This window comes from Meles meles, chromosome 11 (genome assembly GCF_922984935.1).
Source record: "Meles meles chromosome 11, mMelMel3.1 paternal haplotype, whole genome shotgun sequence".
In the NCBI taxonomy this organism is placed as follows: domain Eukaryota; kingdom Metazoa; phylum Chordata; class Mammalia; order Carnivora; family Mustelidae; genus Meles; species Meles meles.
Genome location: NC_060076.1, coordinates 16,597,904 through 16,618,335, shown reverse-complemented (window position 1 = coordinate 16,618,335; position 20,432 = coordinate 16,597,904). Strand labels below are relative to the sequence as shown.

The 20,432-nt window shown below is 41.5% G+C and overlaps 1 protein-coding gene across 3 annotated transcripts; it reads left to right on the top strand.

Moving 5' to 3' along the window:
* Positions 1–5,210: 5,210 nt before the first annotated feature.
* On the top strand, positions 5,211–18,527 carry TLR4 (toll like receptor 4). 3 transcript variants are annotated; one of them, XM_046023833.1, is made up of 3 exons: positions 5,211–5,543; positions 10,893–11,059; positions 14,899–18,527. In XM_046023833.1, exons 1-3 carry the CDS (start codon positions 5,451–5,453, stop codon positions 17,138–17,140), a joined length of 2,502 nt encoding a protein of 833 aa, XP_045879789.1. In that variant the 5' UTR covers positions 5,211–5,450; the 3' UTR covers positions 17,141–18,527. The 3 variants fall into 3 exon arrangements, with proteins under 3 accessions (XP_045879789.1, XP_045879790.1, XP_045879791.1); XM_046023834.1 differs by lacking the exon at positions 5,211–5,543 and having other exon boundaries at positions 10,949–11,059; positions 14,970–18,527; XM_046023835.1 differs by lacking the exons at positions 5,211–5,543; positions 10,893–11,059 and adding an exon at positions 11,175–11,182.
* Positions 18,528–20,432: the final 1,905 nt, after the last annotated feature.

Genomic DNA, 20,432 nt, shown 5'->3' with positions numbered 1-20,432 from the left:
AGCTATTAGCTCTCTCCTTGTTAGAACTTGAGTTCCATGTGAGGAGGTGTTGTTTTGTTCATGGCTGTGTCCTTTGTGCCTAGAATAGTGGCTGGTAGAATTTAAGCATTCGGCCCATATTTGATGAATGAATATATGAATGATAGTCAACAATGGTGTGAAGCGGTAATGTTTATAGATACATCCTCTCTAAACTCTCAAGTAATAGCTATTACTTAGGCCAAGGTGTTATTTCCTTTATACAGTTAAGGAAACTCATGATGTTAAAGATAAGTCTCACACCAAGAAATGATGATGCCAGGAAGTAAATCAGATAATTAAATATTTTAAAATATAGCCCTCTTACAGTACACAATGCTTTTCCAGAGTCTGAATGACCTGGGGAATTTGGTGAGTAGTGAGAAGAACAAAGAGGGGGAGAGTCTCTCGGCTCTATTGAACCAATCTCTCTCTCAGGTTCATGAGTAAAAGAGACAAAGGGTTTTTCTACCCTAGGAGAAGGGATGGTATTTAATCCTAACCCACTTGGTATCACTCTATGTACCTTTGTGTTGCTTAACCTCGGACATATGTATTCCCAGGGAAGGTAGAAAAGAAAAAAAAAAGTCCAGAATAATCACTGTTTATACGAGTCACAGTACTCAGTATGGAAAGGTAAGGAATACTCTAAAATTCCAGCTACATGTTAGAAACAAATTCAGGGGGCACCTGGGTGGGTCAGTGGGTTAAAGCCTCTGCCTTCAGCTCAGGTCATTGATCCCAGGGTCCTGGGATAGAGCCCCGCATTGGGCTCCCTGCTTGGCAGGGAGCCTGCTTTCCACCCCTATCTCCCCTGCCCGCTTCTCCGCCTACTCAGGTATTCAGTATGTTGTTCCTTGATTCCTTCACCAGCTGCTTACCTAGTATCAACTACTCGGGTACAACATATGTGAACATCCCATAATGACTCATGGAGTTTATATTCTACTGGAGAGACAGACTATACAGAGATGGGAAATTCAAAGTAATTTTTTTTTAATAATACAGGAAAGGTCATAAGCTTACACAGTTTGCCTTGATAACTCTTGGGGAGTTATCCCTTCCTACTCGAGGTATTTGGGAGAAAATATTGAGACTTATGGACTAGTACTGAATGTCAGGACCCAGCCCCAGAGACAGGAATTGTGTCACCTGGAGCCAGGAGAGTACACTTCATGCTTCTGCTTAAAAGCGGCACTTTTGGGGGGGTATGCATGAGATCACAGGAATGCTGGTCCAGGGCATGTTAAAGGATACAGGACTGGTAATGGGTATCCAAAGATAAAAGGGAGTCTGTGAGTCCAAAAAGGAAATGTTGAGTGTTCCGTGGCCCTTTGTAGATGCAGTATACACATTAGTCCAGGATATGTTGTAAGGAGTCCTTAGAAAATATATCTCTTTATTCTTTTAACAATGTGTTTCCTTTTTTAACTTGCGTTTTGTTGTTGTTTGTCCTGATGAACTCTTCTTCACTGAGTGTAAGATACCAGATTGTAAGACGCACCATTACTTTATTGGCTACTAAGAAAGAATAAAACAAATTATAATTGTAATGTACTGTCAGTTAAGAGACACATTCTGATTCGAGAGGTGTTAATATGTGGAAAAAAATGTGAAACTTGGAACCATTGGATAGAATCAAATTTGGTTCTTAGATACGTCAAACTAATTGGGCTTTTCTTCTCCGAGCCAGGCTGTGTTGTGATTGTTCACTCTTACTATTTTATTTTAATTACCATAAATGAATATTACAGGATACTAAGGTTGTGGCCCAGATAATTCTCTGATCAAGGATAATTTGCATTTCCTTTCCATAACATAGAATTGGTGCTTTGGACCAGTGACTGTGTGTGCATGCGTATGAATTCTGGGTGCAGGATAGGATGCTTGAAGCTTAGGAGCTAGAGTCCCCACTGGGTGTGGTCTTGCCACTAGTTCTGGACAATGGAGTGAAAGCAGAGATAATGCACGTCACTTCTGAGCAGAGGTATCTAAGCATCTGTGTGTCTTCCTATGCTCTTTTCATGTTCCACAGCAAACTTAGAGACTGCGTATTGAATATGGTATCATAATGAAATAAGAGGATCTTGGATCCATGAACCATTCTCGGAGTACCTCCAATCAGGAATATTCTCATTGAGCATGGCCTGAGCCAGAAATCAACTTTTATTGTTTTGAGTCACCGAAGGTTGATACAGAAATTAGCCTAACCTAACACAGGTCAGTTTGGGCCTTTCTTTATTTTTTATGAAACAGGCAGTGCTTGCCAAATAATATCAAACACTTCTTCCAAAACTCTGGTGAAGATGGAAATTCCTCAACTGATGGAATGATTATGGGTGCTGAGTTGACCTTGCTCAGGAGTAGAAATATAAGTTGCTCCCCATCCCACTGCCGGCCGAGTCTCTACCACTGTGGCCAGGATGTAATTATTACTGTATTGTGGTAGAAATTGTAGGTCCAGTAGTTTCTCTTTTGTAATAGATACACTGCTTGCCTATTGGCAGGGGCACATAGAACTGAGATCTCTTTGACTAAGGTCAGTAGATCATAGTGTGTTAACCCTATAGGGGAAAAAATCATCTTTATGAGGCACTATCATTAATTCCCTAGTCATAGCTAGGAACGTTTTTCAGGAAGACTTCTATAAAATATGTGTATTAACGTCTCATGAAACACAGTCTGGGAGATTGTCGTGAATTCTTTCTTTTACTCTTCATGTTGACCATCATGGGATCTTCTCTTTAGCAATGGGAAGAAAGGGGATCTGCTCTATTACACACATATTACCCTATTCACTTAAGTGTTATGTTCTAGTAATGGGGTCTCCTTATGAACACATGTTTGTTTCTTAAAAGGTGGAGTGTGTGTGTGTGTGTGTGTGTGTGTGTGTGTGTGTGTGTGTGTGTAGTGGGGGGTAGAGGTATGAGGCATGAGGTCCAGGCAATACAGAGCATTAGAATATTATTAATATGAGGTAATTCTATTTGCATTTTAGAAGGATTGCTTTGATTTCAAGACAAGGGATGGATTAGAAATGTTAAGACACTGGAAGAAATGAGTCTGGTCCCTGAGAGACCCGTTAATAGTGTATTCCACTAATCTAGGCCAAGGGATATATTCAGTAGTAATGCTAATAGAAACAAAGAGTGACATTTTAGAATTATTTTATAGATCCAACTCTCTAGGAATTGGTAGAATGTTTTATTTTTAAACATAGGTTTTATTTTTCATGTGTGGTGAGACCAATAGATCAAGAGATGATTGCCATTGAAAATAAGGTTTGCTACAGTTCCCAAGAGGGGGGCTGCACACCACCCCATGCAGGGCCACAAGGGGAAGCACCAGCATCAGCCAGGAGGCAGAAGGAGCAAGCAGAAGGCATGGGCAGGAGGTTTTTTGCAGTTTCTGTGGGAAAGGCAAGGAGACATAGGGTAAGCAGGCTTAGAATTGGCTACTTTGAATAATTTCAGGAGGCTGTGGGGTCCAGAGACTTTCTCTAGGTTATCTGGTACCTGGTCCTTTGATGATTAGGGCAGAAGAATATTGCCTCCTAGAGTATGAGGTTTGAATTGGTTATTGGCACATGAAAAGTGAGTAACAGGGCAAATCGCTTGCTGTTTCTAAGGATTGGCTGGCCCTGGGAGGGGCGGTGATACTAGTCAGCTAGGCTAGATGCCAAAACAATAAAAATACAGGAAATAAGAAAATATAGTTAATACACAGTTGATGAGAAAAATGAGGAAATCAAAGCAATTTCCAACTGGAATGACAATGTGGAAGTGAAATGCTATTAACTATCCAGAGAACTAAACTTTATTGAGCACCTACTATGACCTTTATATCATCTCAATCCTCAAAGCGAAGTTTTGACAATGGGACTATTTTTAGCTTAATTTTACAGCTATGTTGACGAGGACTGCAAGAGTTTGTGCACAGTCCCCTATGGCATGCTCTCTCACAGCTTGATTTTAGGTGTGTTGAGTCTGAGATGCCTGCAGAGTATCTTGGTAGAAGCATCTAGGACACAATGCCAGGAATATCCCCATTTTTACCTCTGTTCTTATTTAACAGAAACGTGCCTTGCACTTGCTACATCCCAGCTACTGCTCTAAAACTTCACAAATACCAGCTTATTTAACCCCATAGCAATCCTCGGAAGTATTTATTATTATACCCATTTTATTCATATGTTTCCTGATTACAATAGCTACCAATTTATGGAAACACTGACAAAGCACACACTACGCTAAGCACTTTATGTAAATTAAAGTTGATCAGATAAGACGAATGTGATCATGTCCATTTCAAAGACTAGAAACTAAGGCTTAATGGCTTGCCTCATTTGACGACTATCACATGGCTTGGTTTTTACGAATTTAATAAATGTGAATTTTTATTGTGATGAAAACCATTGTCCCATTTTGCAGACTAGAAAGTAAGGATCAGTAGCAACCATGGGGCCGTAAATTACCCAAGCTCAATTTGAATTTCAGTGTATGTAATACTTCATTCTAATCTTTTCCCAATATCCCTGTGCTTTTCAAATGATGGTTCAATAGAGCTGCGCTTTCAATCAGTTTCAGAAACATGAGTTTCTTCATAGGATTTCACAAGAGTGGACATTACTATGGGCTGAATTATATTCTCCTCAAAATCCCTACTGAAGTCTTCCAGTATTTCAGAACATGACTGTGTTTTGGGATTGGACCTTTAAAAAAGTAGTTCAGGTAAAATTAAGTCTTACAGGTAGGTCCTAATCCAAAATGGCTGGTGTCCATCCAAAAAGGGGAAATTAGGGCACAGATGCACAAGGGGGAGAGACCAAGTGAAGACAGCCACCTGCAAGCCAAGGGGAGAGCCTAAGAACAATCAAGCCCACTGACACCTTGGTCTCAGCCTCCCAGCCTCCAGGACTTCATAAGCAAATAAATGTCTGTCCTTGAAGGCACCCAGCCTGTGGTAATTTGTCATGGTGGCCCCAGGAAACTAATACACAGGGCGAGTTTCCACTACTAAAACGAAATTGGAAAGCCACCATCCTGGATTGTTGCACAGGCTGTTCGACCGGTCTGACTGTTTTCCCAAGTTCACTAACCGGGAGGTCAGATGACTTCCCGGGATCAAAGCCAACTTCCTCTTAACTCTTACTTGGACCACTGATCTGCAGACGTTTTGTTCTTCTTCTTGTAACTTCCTCTCCTGTGACTGGGGACATAAATATTAGAGAAACAAAAGCCCAGAATGCTAAGGTTGCCACTCTCACTTCCTCTTGCCCCGAACGCAGCAGCAGCACCGCTCTGAATATCTTAATCATCCTGGGGCACCCAGCGGGGCAGAGAGAAGGCGGCAGTGCCGCAGTGACCACCCCAGCAGGCAGATACAACGTGTCATGTTTCACAGAGCCACTTCTGGGCACAGAAAATGCCAGAATGATGTCTCCTACCCACCTGGCTGGGATGCTGATCCCAGCCATGGCGTTCCTCTCCTGCCTGAGACCCGAGAGCTGGAAGCCTTGTGTGCAGGTATGTGGCTCTGAGTCAGTTCTTCTCCTGGGAGATTTGCCTTGCTTCTGAAAAACTGCTCTCTGCCGCGAACTTCCCACTGTGGCTCCCTCCTAGCTGGCTAGTTTCATTTGCAACAAGGAGTCAAATTACATGAAGGATTTGAAAAGCCACAGGGACTGAAGAGTTCATGGTTATATCTCACCAACAGGCAGCCCCTGGGCTCATAGCCCATTTAGGACTTGAAGGGCTAGTAGGGGCTTTACATCAGATAGATCTGCTTAAAATCACTGTTCTTTGATTTCTGGGCTGTGTGACCTTGAAGAAGTTATTAAACCTCTCTGAAGCCAGTTTTTACATCCATAGCAGTCTTATAATAATACCTACTTCAGTAGAGAGTTGTAAGAGGTCTGCTTCTTGTCATTTCTTTCTGCTGGTGGATTGTACTCTTAGCTTCAGGCACTCATTTTGCGCCTTTCAATCTCAGGAAGGTGTTTTGTTTTGTTTTGTTTTGTTTTGCTTTTTGTCTCTTAATAGGGAGAAATTTCTAAGTGGAGTTCAGACTTTTAGATCTAGCCTTTTCATCAAAGGATGAAAAGAAATGAAAGTGGAAAAGAAAAGTGGAGAGAGAAAAATAAAGAAAAAAAAGACGGAGAGAAAGAGACAAACAGAGAAGGGGGAAAAGAGAGAGAGAGAGAACCATGTAAAATGACAGCTAATGTAATGGTTTCTTTCTTTGTGAAACACCAACTAACTTTTGCGTAATCTCATTCATGATGGATCTCTTTTGTTTTCCCCTGTGTAGACTTCGCAAGTGCTTGGGAAACCCACGGTAGAACCCAAAAACTGGGGGAATGTCCTAAGATTTAGTGTGTGGCAGGGTCAGAAACTCAGGAAAAGCATAATCAGCCAGAGTCCTGAGAACGGTAGCATTGGTGAAATAATATACTTTAATATATAACAAAGATGAATTTGTCATCTCAAAGTCCTCCCTTCCTCCAACTTTCTGCCCAGAGCTTTGCTCATTGTCTTCTCTGTGTCCATCCTGCTGTTAGGTTAATGGGAATGGATCCTCTAATCAGTCACCCCCAGATAAAATCACACTTTCCCTTCCCTCATGCCCCATATTCTCAGTCTCCAAAACCTGTCCAACCCTGCCCATCCACTTAGTGTCATCCTAGGGCAGGTCCTCAGTCTCCCTTGCCTTGATTCTAGAACAGTTACTGGTCTCCTGCTTCCTGGTCTCCTTTCCACTCTAATTCATTCTGTACATTTTTGTTTGTTCTTTATTTGTTGTTGTTTTGTCCAAGGTTCAGTTCTAACAAACTGCCCTCTTAACAGCTTGTTATAACTTCTGCGTGCTATTAGGACAGTTTGCTACCTAAGGGCCTTGGCACTAACTATTTCCTCTGGCGAAAATGCTTTCCTCCTAGATCAGTGCTGCCCAAAGGTAATACCATGTAGGTCATATGATCTCATTTAAATTTAAATAATAAATGTAACTAAATTTAGCCAAATTTTTACTTACCTAAATTTTAGCTGTTTGTTTGTTTATTTATTTATTTATTTCTGGAAGTTAATAATTGTTATTGTATTTACTTACTATTCCCTAGAGAAAGAAAAAGAGAGAGCATGCCTGTGTGTGAGTGGAGGGAGAGGGGCAGAGGGAAAGGGAGAGAATCCCAAGCAGACTGTGCTGAGTGTAGAACCTGTCAGGGGGCTTGATCTCACAACCCTGAGATGAAAACCCAAGCCAAATTAAGAGCCAGTCACTTAACTGAATGAGCCACCCAGGTGCCCCCATTCTAATGTCTTTATAAGTTTTTTTTTTAAATTTAAATTCAATTAGCCAACATATAGTACATCATTATTTTCTGATGTAGTGTTCAGTGATTCATCAGTTAAATGTAGCTTTAAATTTCCTGGTAATCACATTGAAAAATTAAAAATTGGTAAATTTAATTTTAATAATATTTTTATTTAACCCAGTATATTCAAAATATTATTTGAAAATGTAATATATACTAAACTATTTTTTTAAAGATTTTATTTATTTATTTGACAGAGAGAGATCACAAGTAGGCAGAGAGGCAGGCAGAGAGAGTGAGAGGGAAGCAGGCTCCCTGCCGAGCAGAGAGCCCAATGCGGGACTCGATCCCAGGACCCCGAGATCATGACCTGAGCCACCCAGGCACCCCTAAACTATTAATAAAATACTTCACATTCTTTCTTTGGTACTAAGTGTTTGCGATTTAGTATGTATTTTACAGTTTCCCTGTCTCTCAGCTTGGACTAAATGTCTCATGCTCAATAGCCATGTGTAGCTAGAGGCCACCGTGTTGGGCAGTGCGGTCTTAGATTTCTTCATGACTTAATCCCTCACTTCACATTTGATCTTAGCTAAAAGGCAGAGAAGTGATAAATTCCTCACTTCATTTATATTTCTGCCTAAATGTCACCTCCTTTTGGAAGTATTCCTTGATCACCTCATGTAGAACTTGCCAACCCTCATATTTCCCTCTAATCTCTAGATGTTTTATTTTTTATAGCATATTATTATACATTTTTTTGTGTTTGTTCATTGTTCGTCCTTCCCTTTGAAATGGGATCTATAAGTGAACAACACCATTGCTGATTTTTATTTACCTCTATCCCAGTGTTTTGTTCTGGTCTCAGCCTATCAGTAACCCATGTTGTGGCTGGACCAGCCCCTGTGGTTCTTTATGATTGTAAGATACCCTTCAGAGATGATCATCAGGAAATTTTGAAAAAAAAAAAGAAGTTTATTACTCTGAGACCTGGAAATGACACAGCACAAGTAGGGCCACCCAGCAACACTGAGGTTAAAGAGAAAAAGCTCTCAAGCATGTGAAGTTCTGTTGTTATTGGGGTTAAGGAGGGGGGACTAGGGTTTCCCTGGCTCCCTCTTTATTGGTGAATTTAAAACATAAGAGCAAGGATTGAGGAAGGGGTGGTGGAAAGAGGGGGCAGGAAGAAGGCCAAGTGAGGAGAAGTGGCCTGGCTCTTTATCTAGTCATGTAGCTGGCATTGTGTTTCTTGGAGATAGCCCTCTTTGAAGTGGATGCCTCCCTTGTCAAAGCTTAAATCAGGCAGTTGCATTACAAGAAAAGCCAACTGCCAAGGCTTACACTAACCCAGCACCTAGCACATTGTAGGTGCTCAACTTTCACATGTTGTATGACTGAAAGTATTGCCACAAGGCTCTGGCTTCTCCAGGAACTTAGGTTTCACCACTCCTACTTTGTACCAGCTGCTCTGAGTTAGTTTCCGTCTCTTCATGCTTACACTGTTCTCTCCCTCTTCCTCTTTCCACGTATCTGAATCTTACTCATCCTTTAAGACTCACCTTGAAATCCTCTTTCTCAGAATCCATCTATAATCCCTGCATCTGGAATTGATCTCTACCATTTATGAGCTAGAGGAAGTTATTGTCCAGGCCTGGTTTATGGTCCTTTTCAGTAATGTGAGTCCTGTTCCTACCTCAACTCTTCTCTGATTGTGAGATCACTGATGTCTGGAGCCATATCACATGGGTCATGGCACTGTCCACAGCACTTAGAGAAAATGGCTACAATTTGAAGATTTAAGCAAACCTTCATTCCATCATTAATTCATTTATTCAATAAATAGTAAGCATTAACCATTTTCCAGGTCAAATTCTGAGTGCTGGACCATAGCAGAGAGCAAGAAAATCAAAGCTTACAACCTAATGAGGGAAATGAATAACACACATGGAAAAATCACACAGATTATTTATAATAGATGGTGATGCACTGTGTGGAGGTAGATGGAGAGAGTAAAGAAAGGAAGCCTGGGGGCACCTGGGTGGCTCAGTTGTTTAAGCCTCTGCCTTCGGCTCAGGTCATGATCTCAGGGTCCTGGGATTGAGCCTCACATCGGGTTCTCCACTCAGCTGAGAGTCTGCTTCCCCATCTCTCTCTACTTGTCTCTCTGTCTACTTGTGATTTCTCTCTATGTCAAATAAATAAATCTAAAAAAAAAAAAAAGAACAGAAGGAAGTCTGTTACCATCTGCAATTGTACAGTATCAGTATGGTCTGGGAGGCTCCTACAAGGGACAGAATTTCAGGAGACATTGTCAATGAAGCAAAGAGGTGCGCATGTGACCTGTGATACTTTATGCATATTACTTCTTCTCTCTGAATTCTTCTTTAAAAGATTTATTTGATGATTAAAGTATATAACATATAAGAAATAAATATGCCCACATGTGGTAGGGGATTAATAATAACTGCTAATAATAAATGTTAACATTTATTGATCATTTTCACTTTAATAGGCCTTGAGATAATCTCTTTAAATACCTTATTTCATTTAATCCTTTTAACAGATTCTATTGTTTTTTTTTAAATTTTTAAAGATTTTATTTATTTATTTGACAGACAGAGATCACAAGTAGGCAGAAAGGCAGGCAGAGAAAGAAGGAGAAGCAGGCTCCCTGCCAAGAAGAGAGCCCAATGTGAGGCTCGATCCCAGGACCCTGGGATCATCACCCGAGCCGAAGGCAGAGGCTTTAACCCACTGAGCCACTCAGGTGCCCCTTGGTTTTAAACACAAAACCAAAATTAGCTAGCTTAAGGAAGAAATTTTGTTGAAGAAATCAGAGAATTCATAAATTAAATGTGAGGTTAGAGAATAAACGCTTACAAAGAATTTGGGAAAGTCTGATGGAAACGAGCACATGAACCAAAGGAGCATAAACAACTGGACTTTGTTTACTAGGTTTCACCATTGGAATCCACACATCCTAAAAACTTTTCCCCATTTCTGTATCACCTTCTCAAAGATCAATGAGTCAAGGGAGAAAATGCCAATGGCAAAAATTGAGCTATGATTATGAGATGTGGACACTTAACTGGTAGTCTCCCCAGGGCTGTATACAACTGTGGGGTTCTTAGGGGAAAACACTGCCCCAAATCACATGGAGGAACTGGGTGAAATCCAGAGCTTTTGACTCCAAAGCCTCAGCTCTTTGCTACTTCATTCCATTGACTCCCTCTAAATGCTGTCATCATGATCGTAGAAGTTAGAAAACCAGGGACATAGTAGTGCTCCCCCTTCCAAAGCTGGTGTAAGAGATTTTAGAAGTATAAAGTGAGTGAACGGATGAATGACTGGATGGGTGGATGGATGGATATATGGATGGACTGGATGATGGATGGATGATTGGATGACAGATGGGTGGATGGACAGGTGAATGACTGGATGATAGATGGGTGGATGGTTGGATGATCAGAAAATGGATGGATTCTGGCCTAGGAGAGGAGAGTGGAAAAGGCAGTTAAGTTGCATGAATTCAGACACTGTATCTAATATGTGATCATTGCAGGTGGTTCCCAACATTACTTACAAATGCATGGAGCTGAATCTCAACAAAATTCCCAACAACATTCCTACATCAACCAAGAAACTGGACCTGAGCTTTAATCCCCTGAGGCATTTAGGCAACCATAGCTTCTCCAACTTCCCAGAACTACAGGTGTTGGATTTATCCAGGTAATGAATGAGACTTTACACATTGCCCAAGGTAAAATGCTCATCACTTCATTCTTATGTCAGGAGTCTCATCTTTATTCACTTATTCATTCAACAGATATCTTACTTGCTGTATAACTTCAGGTGAGCCACCTCCCTTCTCCTGATCTCACTGCCTTATCTGTGAAATGAGCAGCTAGATGAAAAAGTTTTTAAGGACAGTTCTACTTTTTGATATAGTTTAAGTCAAGGGAGAAAATGGACTCAAACTCTTTCACTAACAGATGATTACTAACTACTTCCTATATATTATACAGTCTGCTAGGAAACAAAAGTATGTTGATCTATACACTTCAGCTATTAAGCTATTAAGGTGGGCATACACACCTGAAAGAAGTAACCTGTTACAATCCTGAGCATGGTGCGAATCATATAGTGGGCATGCAATAAATGTTTCTTAATTCTGATTCTGGATTTTGAACCTGAGATAGGGATGGCAATATAGAACAGTTAAGTGATAAGCTGTGTACAAACTAGAGGCAACATATTGTGTTGTTCAGAAAAGGGGGCTTCTCTGCAGTGGGTAATGAAGATAGATGTCGTGAACTGAGTGGGATTCAAATATGTCTAGAATATTGAAAGTGGGATAGCGGATAGGGAAATAAGAAGATACAAGTAATCCAAGGAGGATGATGACAAGATCAAAGGAAAATATCTATTGTGAGAAAGAACAGTGACTAAGATTTTCTTTTCTGATGCAGGGAAATTTATCATTTATTAGGGCAGGTGAAAGTATTATCATTATTTTGTGGGGTAATTGAATCCTAAAACTATTATCATCATTAGGCCCATATTTTAATAAAATGTACTAGATAATGAATAATATTCTCTATAAGAGTTTGTGGGAAATGCAGAAGCATTTTATATATGGCTTTTTATTATAGAAACATTTATTAAATTCTAAGATCATAGCATGAAAATCCTCTTTATAGTGGATATTTCTGTAGAAAGAAGAGTGGGCATTTGATGTCTTATACTCTAATGTGGAAACTGACAGAGTATATAACAAAGGAGGAATGGAGCATTTTTTTTTTATTATTTATTTGACAGACAGAAATCACAAGTAGGCAGAGAGGCAGGCAGAGAGAGAGGAGGAAGCAGGCTCCCTGCTGAGCAGAGAGCCCAATGCCGGGCTCGATCCCAGGACCCTGGAATCATGACCTGAGCTGAAGGCAGAGGCTTTAACCCACTGAGCCACTCAGGCGCCCAGAGGAACGGAGCATTTTAAAGCCAGTGGGATAGAGCATAGAGCTCTGTGGGGGTCAGAAGACCCAAGCTGGGCCCTCCTCTACCATTTACATCTATGTGGACTGAGGCATGTGAATTCATCTCTCTGAGTGTCAGTTCTCATATCTGTCAAGCAGAAAGGGTGAAACTTACCCCACAGGGATAAATGTGATAATGAATATTAGCATGTATATGTATTAAGAACCTTACAGAGTTTTTAAGAATAAAAATATTATTATAGCACTTCATTAGTTTCTAAATTTCAGTTTTTTGAGTAAGAACTTTGTCAAGGACTATAATTAAGATAGACAAATCATCCCTTACCCTTTTTAAAACAAGAAGTAGTTTCTCATCAAACAATATCCCTTATAATTCATCTTTGATCCACACCTACATAAGAAACTTCCCTCAGAGGCCTTAACGATGTGCCTGGAGAGAGGACATGTCCCCCTCTGTTAGCCTGGAGGAGATCCTGGCTTCAGACAGGAACAAACATAGTACCAAAGATATCCCTTACCTTTTTGTATTCCTTCACAATGTTCACATATAGTAACTCAGCTAGTCCCCTAGACAGTCTTTCATTCCTACGGAAACATATTGACATATTTGTTTTCTTTTTTAGATGAAGAAAATGAGGCTCAGAGAGTTTTGGTAATTTATCTACATTCGCGCTCTACATTTTTTGGAGTTTGTTGGCAGCAGAGATCCATATTTGCCTCTCCTGCTTCCAAAGTTAAATGTTCTCTTCATTTTCATGCTCTGCTCCTCCAAAGTGATGAGCTCCCTCTGATGGGACAGAGACACAGCAAGACTCCTCCAGTCTTGCCTAATACATAAGATTACAGGTTATAAAATCCTAGACTGGAAAGCAACGTGAGAAATAATCAAGTTTAGCTCCCTCATTTAGAAAGGAGATAACTGAGATCCACAGAGGTATGAGAAGATCACGGACACACCAGAACTGAGATGTCTTGCCCCCTTTTCCAGTGTTCTACCTGTGACACCCACCACCCTCTATCAAGCTGCCAGTCAATAAAAGTTTGGGCCAAAATGCTTTTATTACCTCTGACCCTCATGGAGGGGATAGGACAAGTAGAGAAATTGTAAATCAGATTGGACTAGGAAATAGCTCATTTGCCAATGCTAACTGGCATGAATCTATAGTGCTAGCAAGTGGCTTGCCATTTGTTGGCTGGGTAAGAGCCTTGTCTCTATGACACTTCCGTGAACATTGTATAGTGCACAGCTGCCATTTCTCTTGGGACAAAATTCAAAATGCTTTTCCAGTCGGTAAGCCTCTGCTTTGTATCCTTCTTTCTCCACAACCTCATCTTGGACCCCTCCACAACGTCATCTCACACACCCTCCACCCCATTCTGTACACCAGACATAGAAGTTTCTCATGGTTCCTCATGGTTCCTCCGTGCATCATGGCTGTCACCTACCTCAGGGCTCTTGTATCGGCTCTTCAGCTCACTTTCTTTTCTTGGTAATTCCTACTCATCCTTCAGATTTCAACTGATGTGCTCTCAGAGAGGCCTGCTTTGATCTCCCTTGTCTAGGTCCATTTCTTTAACCTAAGGTTTCAGAGTACACGTTCCTTTTCTTCCACTGAACTCACTCCTCCCAACTGTTGCTAACATTTACCTATGATAACTACAACTACAAATATAGAGCTAATATATATGGAGAGCTTTGCATAAACCTTGAGGGTATCTGTGACCTTGTGTGTAATTTTTTTATATCCTTGAAATGGACATTTATCAGTCATTTACCATGCCTAAGAGCTAATGGCTATCTTACTTTTTTTTTATTTTTATTTTTTCCATTTTATTTATTTTTTCAGCGTAACAGTATTCATTCTTTTTGCACAACACCCAGTGCTCCATGCAAAACGTGCCCTCCCCATTACCCACCACCTGTTCCCCCAACCTCCCACCCTTGACCCTTCAAAACCCTCAGGTTGCCCCAACCTCCCACCCCTGACCCTTCAAAACCCTCAGGTTGTTTTTCAGAGTCCATAGTCTCTTATGGTTCATCTCCCCTCCCCAATGTCCATAGCCCGCTCCCCCTCTCCCAATCCCACCTCCCCCCAGGAACCCCCAGTTTGTTTTGTGAGATTAAGAGTCATTTATGGTTTGTCTCCCTCCCAATCCCATCTTGTTTAGGCTATCTTCATCATCTGTACCAATCTGAGGGATAATCACAATTACATGTGGCAGGAAATGGCTGAAGTTAACCCAAGGCAGTTACATACTCTATCAGCCATACAGTCTTCATGTGTCCCAATTATTGATCTTTAATTGATTTCCTTCTGAGGGGTCTCCTGCCTCTGCTTAGCATGTGTGCCTAGTATGACAAAAAGAGTGTCATTGTGTCCAGTACGGTCATACTGAATCTGTGAAGCTTCTTACTTGCTCATGTCATCATCTGTCCTGCTTCATGTCTCTGTCAATGAATATTCATATGTCATGTCACATCTCTGTGAAGAGCTAGGAGATTGGTATGGTTATTCCTTTTTGACTTTTAATTTAGCAGAAATATTATATAATCTGTATCTCTTTTCCCTGTAGGTGTGAAATTGAGACCATCGAAAATTATGCATATCAGGGCCTAAACCACCTCTCCATCTTGATATTGACAGGAAACCCTATCCAGAAGTTTTCCACAGAGGCCTTTTCTGGACTTTCAAGTTTACAGACTCTGGTGGCCGTGGAGACAAACCTACGGTCTCTAAAGGACCTACCCATTGGACATCTCAAAAACTTGAAGGAGCTTAACGTGGCTCACAATCTTATCTGCTCCTTCAAGTTACCTGAATATTTTTGTAACCTGACCAACCTGGAGTACTTGGATCTTTCCAATAACAACATCAAAGATATTTATCATAGTGACTTGCAGGTTCTACATCAAATGCCTCTACTCAACCTTTCTTTAGACTTGTCCTTGAACCCTTTATCCTTTATCCAGCCAGGTGCCTTTAAAGAAATTAAACTCCATGAACTGACTTTGAGAAGTAATTTTAATAGTACAGATGTAATGAAAACTTGTATTCAAGGTCTGGCTGGTTTAAAGATCCATCACTTGGTTCTGGGAGAATTTAAAAATGAAAGGAACTTGGAAAGCTTTGACAAATATCTCCTGGAGGGACTGTGCAATTTGACCATTGAAAAATTCCGCATAGCATTCTTTAATGAGTTCTCAGAGGATATCACTGACTTATTTAATTGTTTGGCAAACGTTTCTACAATTTCTCTGATGCATCTGTTTTTAAACAGACCACGACACCTTCCTAAAAATCTCAGATGGCAACGGCTGGAAATGGTTAACTGTGAATTTGAAGAATTTCCCAAATGGGAGCTGGACTCTCTCAAGGAGTTTGTTTTCACTGCCAACAAAGGCGTGAGCACTTTTACTGAGATGAAGCTGGAAAGCCTTGAGTTTCTAGATCTCAGTAGAAATCACCTGAGTTTCAAGGGTTGCTGTTCTTACTCTGACTTGGGGGCAACCAGACTGAAGCATTTAGATCTGAGCTTCAATGATATTATTACCATGAGTTCAAACTTCTTGGGCTTAGAACAGCTAGAATATCTAGATTTCCAGCATTCCAATTTGAAACAGGGCAGTGACTTTTCAGTATTCCTATCCCTCAGAAACCTCCGTTACCTTGATATTTCTTATACTCATACCCAAGTTGTCTTCCGGGGCATTTTTGATGGCTTGGTCAGCCTCCAAGTCTTGAAAATGGCTGGCAATTCTTTTCAGGACAACTTTCTCCCAAATATTTTCAAAGACCTGACTAACTTGACCATTCTAGACCTCTCTAAGTGTCAGCTGGAAGGGGTGTCCCAGACGGCATTTGGCTCACTTCCTAAACTTCAGTTGATAAATATGAGTCACAACAACCTCTTGTCATTGGATATACTCCCTTATGAGCCTCTCCTCTCTCTCCAAATTCTGGATTGCAGTTTTAATCGAATAGTGGCCTCCACGGAGCAAGTACGACAGCATTTCCCAAGTAATCTAGTTTCCTTAAATCTTACTCAGAATGACTTTGCTTGTGTTTGCGAACACCAGAATTTCCTGCAGTGGGTCAAGGACCACAGGCAGCTCTTGGTGGAAGTGGAAAAAATGGTGTGTACCAAACCTTTAGACATGCAGGACATGCCCCTGCTGAGTTTTAGGAATGCCACCTGTCAGAGGAGCAAGACTATCATTACTGTGTCAGTGTTCACTGTACTCATGGTTTCTTTGGTAGCAGTTTTGGTGTATAAGTTCTATTTCCACCTGATGCTTCTTGCTGGTTGCAAAAAGTACAGCAGAGGCAAGAGCACCTACGATGCCTTCGTTATCTACTCAAGCCAGGATGAAGACTGGGTGAGGAATGAACTGGTAAAGAACTTGGAGGAGGGGGTGCCTCCCTTTCAGCTCTGCCTTCACTACAGAGACTTTATCCCTGGTGTGGCCATCGCCGCCAATATCATCCAGGAAGGGTTCCACAAAAGCCGGAAGGTTATCGTTGTGGTGTCCCGACACTTCATTCAGAGCCGGTGGTGCATCTTTGAGTACGAGATTGCCCAGACCTGGCAGTTTCTTAGCAGTCGTGCCGGCATCATCTTCATCGTCCTGCAGAAGGTGGAGAAGTCCCTACTGCGGCAGCAGGTGGAGCTGTATCGCCTTCTCAGCAGGAATACTTACCTGGAGTGGGAAGACAGTGTGCTGGGCCGGCACATCTTCTGGAGACGACTCCGAAAAGCCTTGCTGGATGGTAAACCATGGAGTCCAGAAGAAACGGTGGATGCAGAAAATGACTAGCATGAAATGGTAACCTTTGCCTGGGGAGGAAAAGCTCCCACGGGGCTCTGTGCCCAACTGGACCCACGACTTGTTCAGTTAACAAGTACTAAATGCTGCAACGTACCTGCATTATGCTAGGGGCTGATGGTTCAGTGGTGCACGAGGTTTACAGGACTGCTGACCTCATGGAGTTTAGCGCAGAGGGAATAATACTGTGCTAAATCACATCCCTCCAGGTGCATGCTTCCACCAAATTAGCTCAGGAGTCTATGGCATGGAAAGTCAACTCAATTCTTACCCCATCAAACTCAATTAGAACAAAGAGATGGGGCCCCAGAGAGATCAGAAAAAGATGCAATTCTTCACCTGAGTTTTTGGAATGGAAACTACCTCATGTTTTACATGCTAGCTGTCTTAAAGATGTCTGGGCAGTTTTAACTGAACAAGGTCTTTGCTCACCTTTCCCTCTTCTACTGAATGCAACTTAAATTCCACTCAACTCAGAAGCCTCCCTTCCCCTCCACTTGAAGCCAGTTTCTTTACAAAGGTTAAAGTCTAGTTACTGATTCCCAAGGAAATCTGATTAACACATATCCACAAACATCCTGGCCATTCTTTAGTATGTTCTATTTATTAACTAATCGTGCCTGGTGCATTTTTGTTTTTACAAAATCCAGTTCTCATTTTTCATGTTTCCTCTATAAACCCTTATCATAAATAAGACTGTTAGAGACTTGCTGGAAATTTCCATATTTAAGCACTATCATTCAAGCAAATATGTAAAATACACTCCATCACTTTGTCACTTGATGTCACTCTAAAAGTTATTACCTACTAGGTTATGACTGTCATGAAGGAAGCATTAAAATAATTTGGTTGAAAGTGGCACTTATTTTAATAGAGAGGGACAAGTCCAAATTCCCAGTTCTGTAATGAGCAATTCGGGGCTAAGGGTATGCCAAGAAATGGGTTGGCCTGGAGGGCAGTTCTTAATGGTCCCAGAAACATAGGGCTAACAGCTGGGATGACCATGCAACACGAACCACAGGAGTCGCTTCTGCAGGAAATGAGTATTTACTGATGGAACACTGACTTGTTCAGGGAATTATGCAATAGTTCAAGGTGGGAAGTGCACACTGCTGCTTCCTGTTGAGTACTACTCCCCATGACCACATTCAGGAAAGAGTAGATATTATCACTGAGAAAATAGTCTCACTGAGGTTAATGTGGTCATGTAGGGGAATTCTTAGAAGAATACACACCCTTCTCCAGGAAGAACAATAAAGTAATCTGGAAAATAACGGTTGTCAAAACTGAAAACATAGCCACAACCCAGGAGTGCGTTTGTGACTGTTTCAGAGTATATATTGATTGGAGCATCACTGGAGTTGTTGAACATGCCTGGGTGTGCTTATAGGTCTTACACGGCAGTGAAAGTAGATCTGTGTCTTTGTGTGCATGCCTCTATGTGTTGCTGTCTGTATCTGTGTGTATGCAAGAGTGTGTGTGTCTGTGAGATCATGTCTGCATGGAGCAGTGTGATTCTATTGCAAGGGGAATATGTGCATTTGGTGTGGATGTCCACAGCTGTTTGGATAGTTTCTCTACTCCTGTGTTTGTATGTGATTGCTCATATACGACACCTGTGTTAGATTTGGGTATGCCAGAAGCCATGTGTTTTTGTGGGTACCCAGGCAATCATGAGTGTGCTTATGTTCACATTTGAGTGCGGGTTCTGCAGATGTGTGTTAGTTAAAGCAAATATACAGGACCCCAAGGAGGAAAATCAAAATGAAGCTGGAATGTTTCTCGTATACAAGGCTGATGCTGGCCTCCTTCCCATCAGTCCCCTCTCCCAGATGGGGATTCTGAAAATTGCAGGTGAAGCAGATAAGGAGGGAAAGAAACAACAGGATGGAAACATAAGGGGAGGAAAGAGGAAAGTCAGACCAGGAGCAGGTTCTTTGAAGCCATTTAAGTTCTCTGGATTAAAAGGAGACCAGAAGTGGAGTAGAGAGAAATTAATACAAATTAGAATGCCTTCAATTTGTGTAATACCCTACAACTTAGAGCATAGTCACACAATTATGACCACATCTGAATTTCTTATTATCTGGGGGAGGTAGCAAGTTAAGAAATAATTTCCCTATTTTACAGTCATGAAAACTGAAGTTGAAGGAGGTAAGTTTATTATCAATAGGCCACAGTATAAGTGAACAGCGGGGCCTGAACTTGGGCCCCCAGCCTCCTTGGGGCAGCTCACTTTCCATCGCACCCCAGTGCTTCACGCTTCAAGTCAGTAAAACAAGAAGTGAAACTGCTGTAGTTCTCTGGGTAGTCAACACTGGTCAAGGGTTTTTCACTGAAACCGTGAATCATTAGGCAAATACATATGCATATATATATGTGTGTGTGTGTATATATATGTGTGTGTGTACACACACACACACACACACATATATATACTGAATGATTTATTCATAACACTTTCCTTTTCATAAAAGGATGTGAGGGAGATTCAAACAAAGTATTCCTGGACAAATGAGGGGAGTCGACAAGAGCTAGAAAGGCTGGACAAAGGATGAAAAAGAGGAAAGGAAGACAATAGGAGTAAGCTTTAGTATCATGCTTCCCCATTCAGACTCCAGAGAGCTCCCCCGACCCACCGTAGTGTTTTGGATAGTCGGAGAGTGTGGCTTCTAGAGAAAGCCACAACTCAGACTTACCATTTACCATGTCTGTTCCAGGCTTCACGTTTATGAGTGCCTCCTAACTCCAGTATAAAATGGGGGTGGGCTATTACTCTCTGAACGGCTGTCAGTATTAAGCATGATTGCGTGTATAAGAGATACTATTTTTATGGAGGACAAACCCTCTGGGATTGAGTGGTCTTCTCAAAAAAAAAAAAAAAAACAACCAACAAAAAAACCCCAAAATGTTAGCATTTGCTGTTTTTCCAACCTGTGGGACCACAGGAAGAATATAATTAGTCAGTTTCTTTCTGACTCAGCTCCCACCCGCAGGATTGTCAGAACCCCAGCCACCTTTTGGACTTTGTTACTTCTCTAGAAATCACCAGCAGGTTCCTGGAGGGTCTTACGCAAACACAGTCCTCCACAAGAATGATCTCCCTCTGTGAGGGCAAGGAGCATGTCCATTCATCCTTTGCTGCCCCAGCCCTGAGCTTGATGGCCTGCACAGAGCAGACATCTGTTTACTTAAATAATTAGTGAGTGAAGACCCACCTCTACAGGGAGGCTGTCCTCTGTATCTCAAGGCCCCTAGGATCCAGACCACAGCTCTTTGCCGC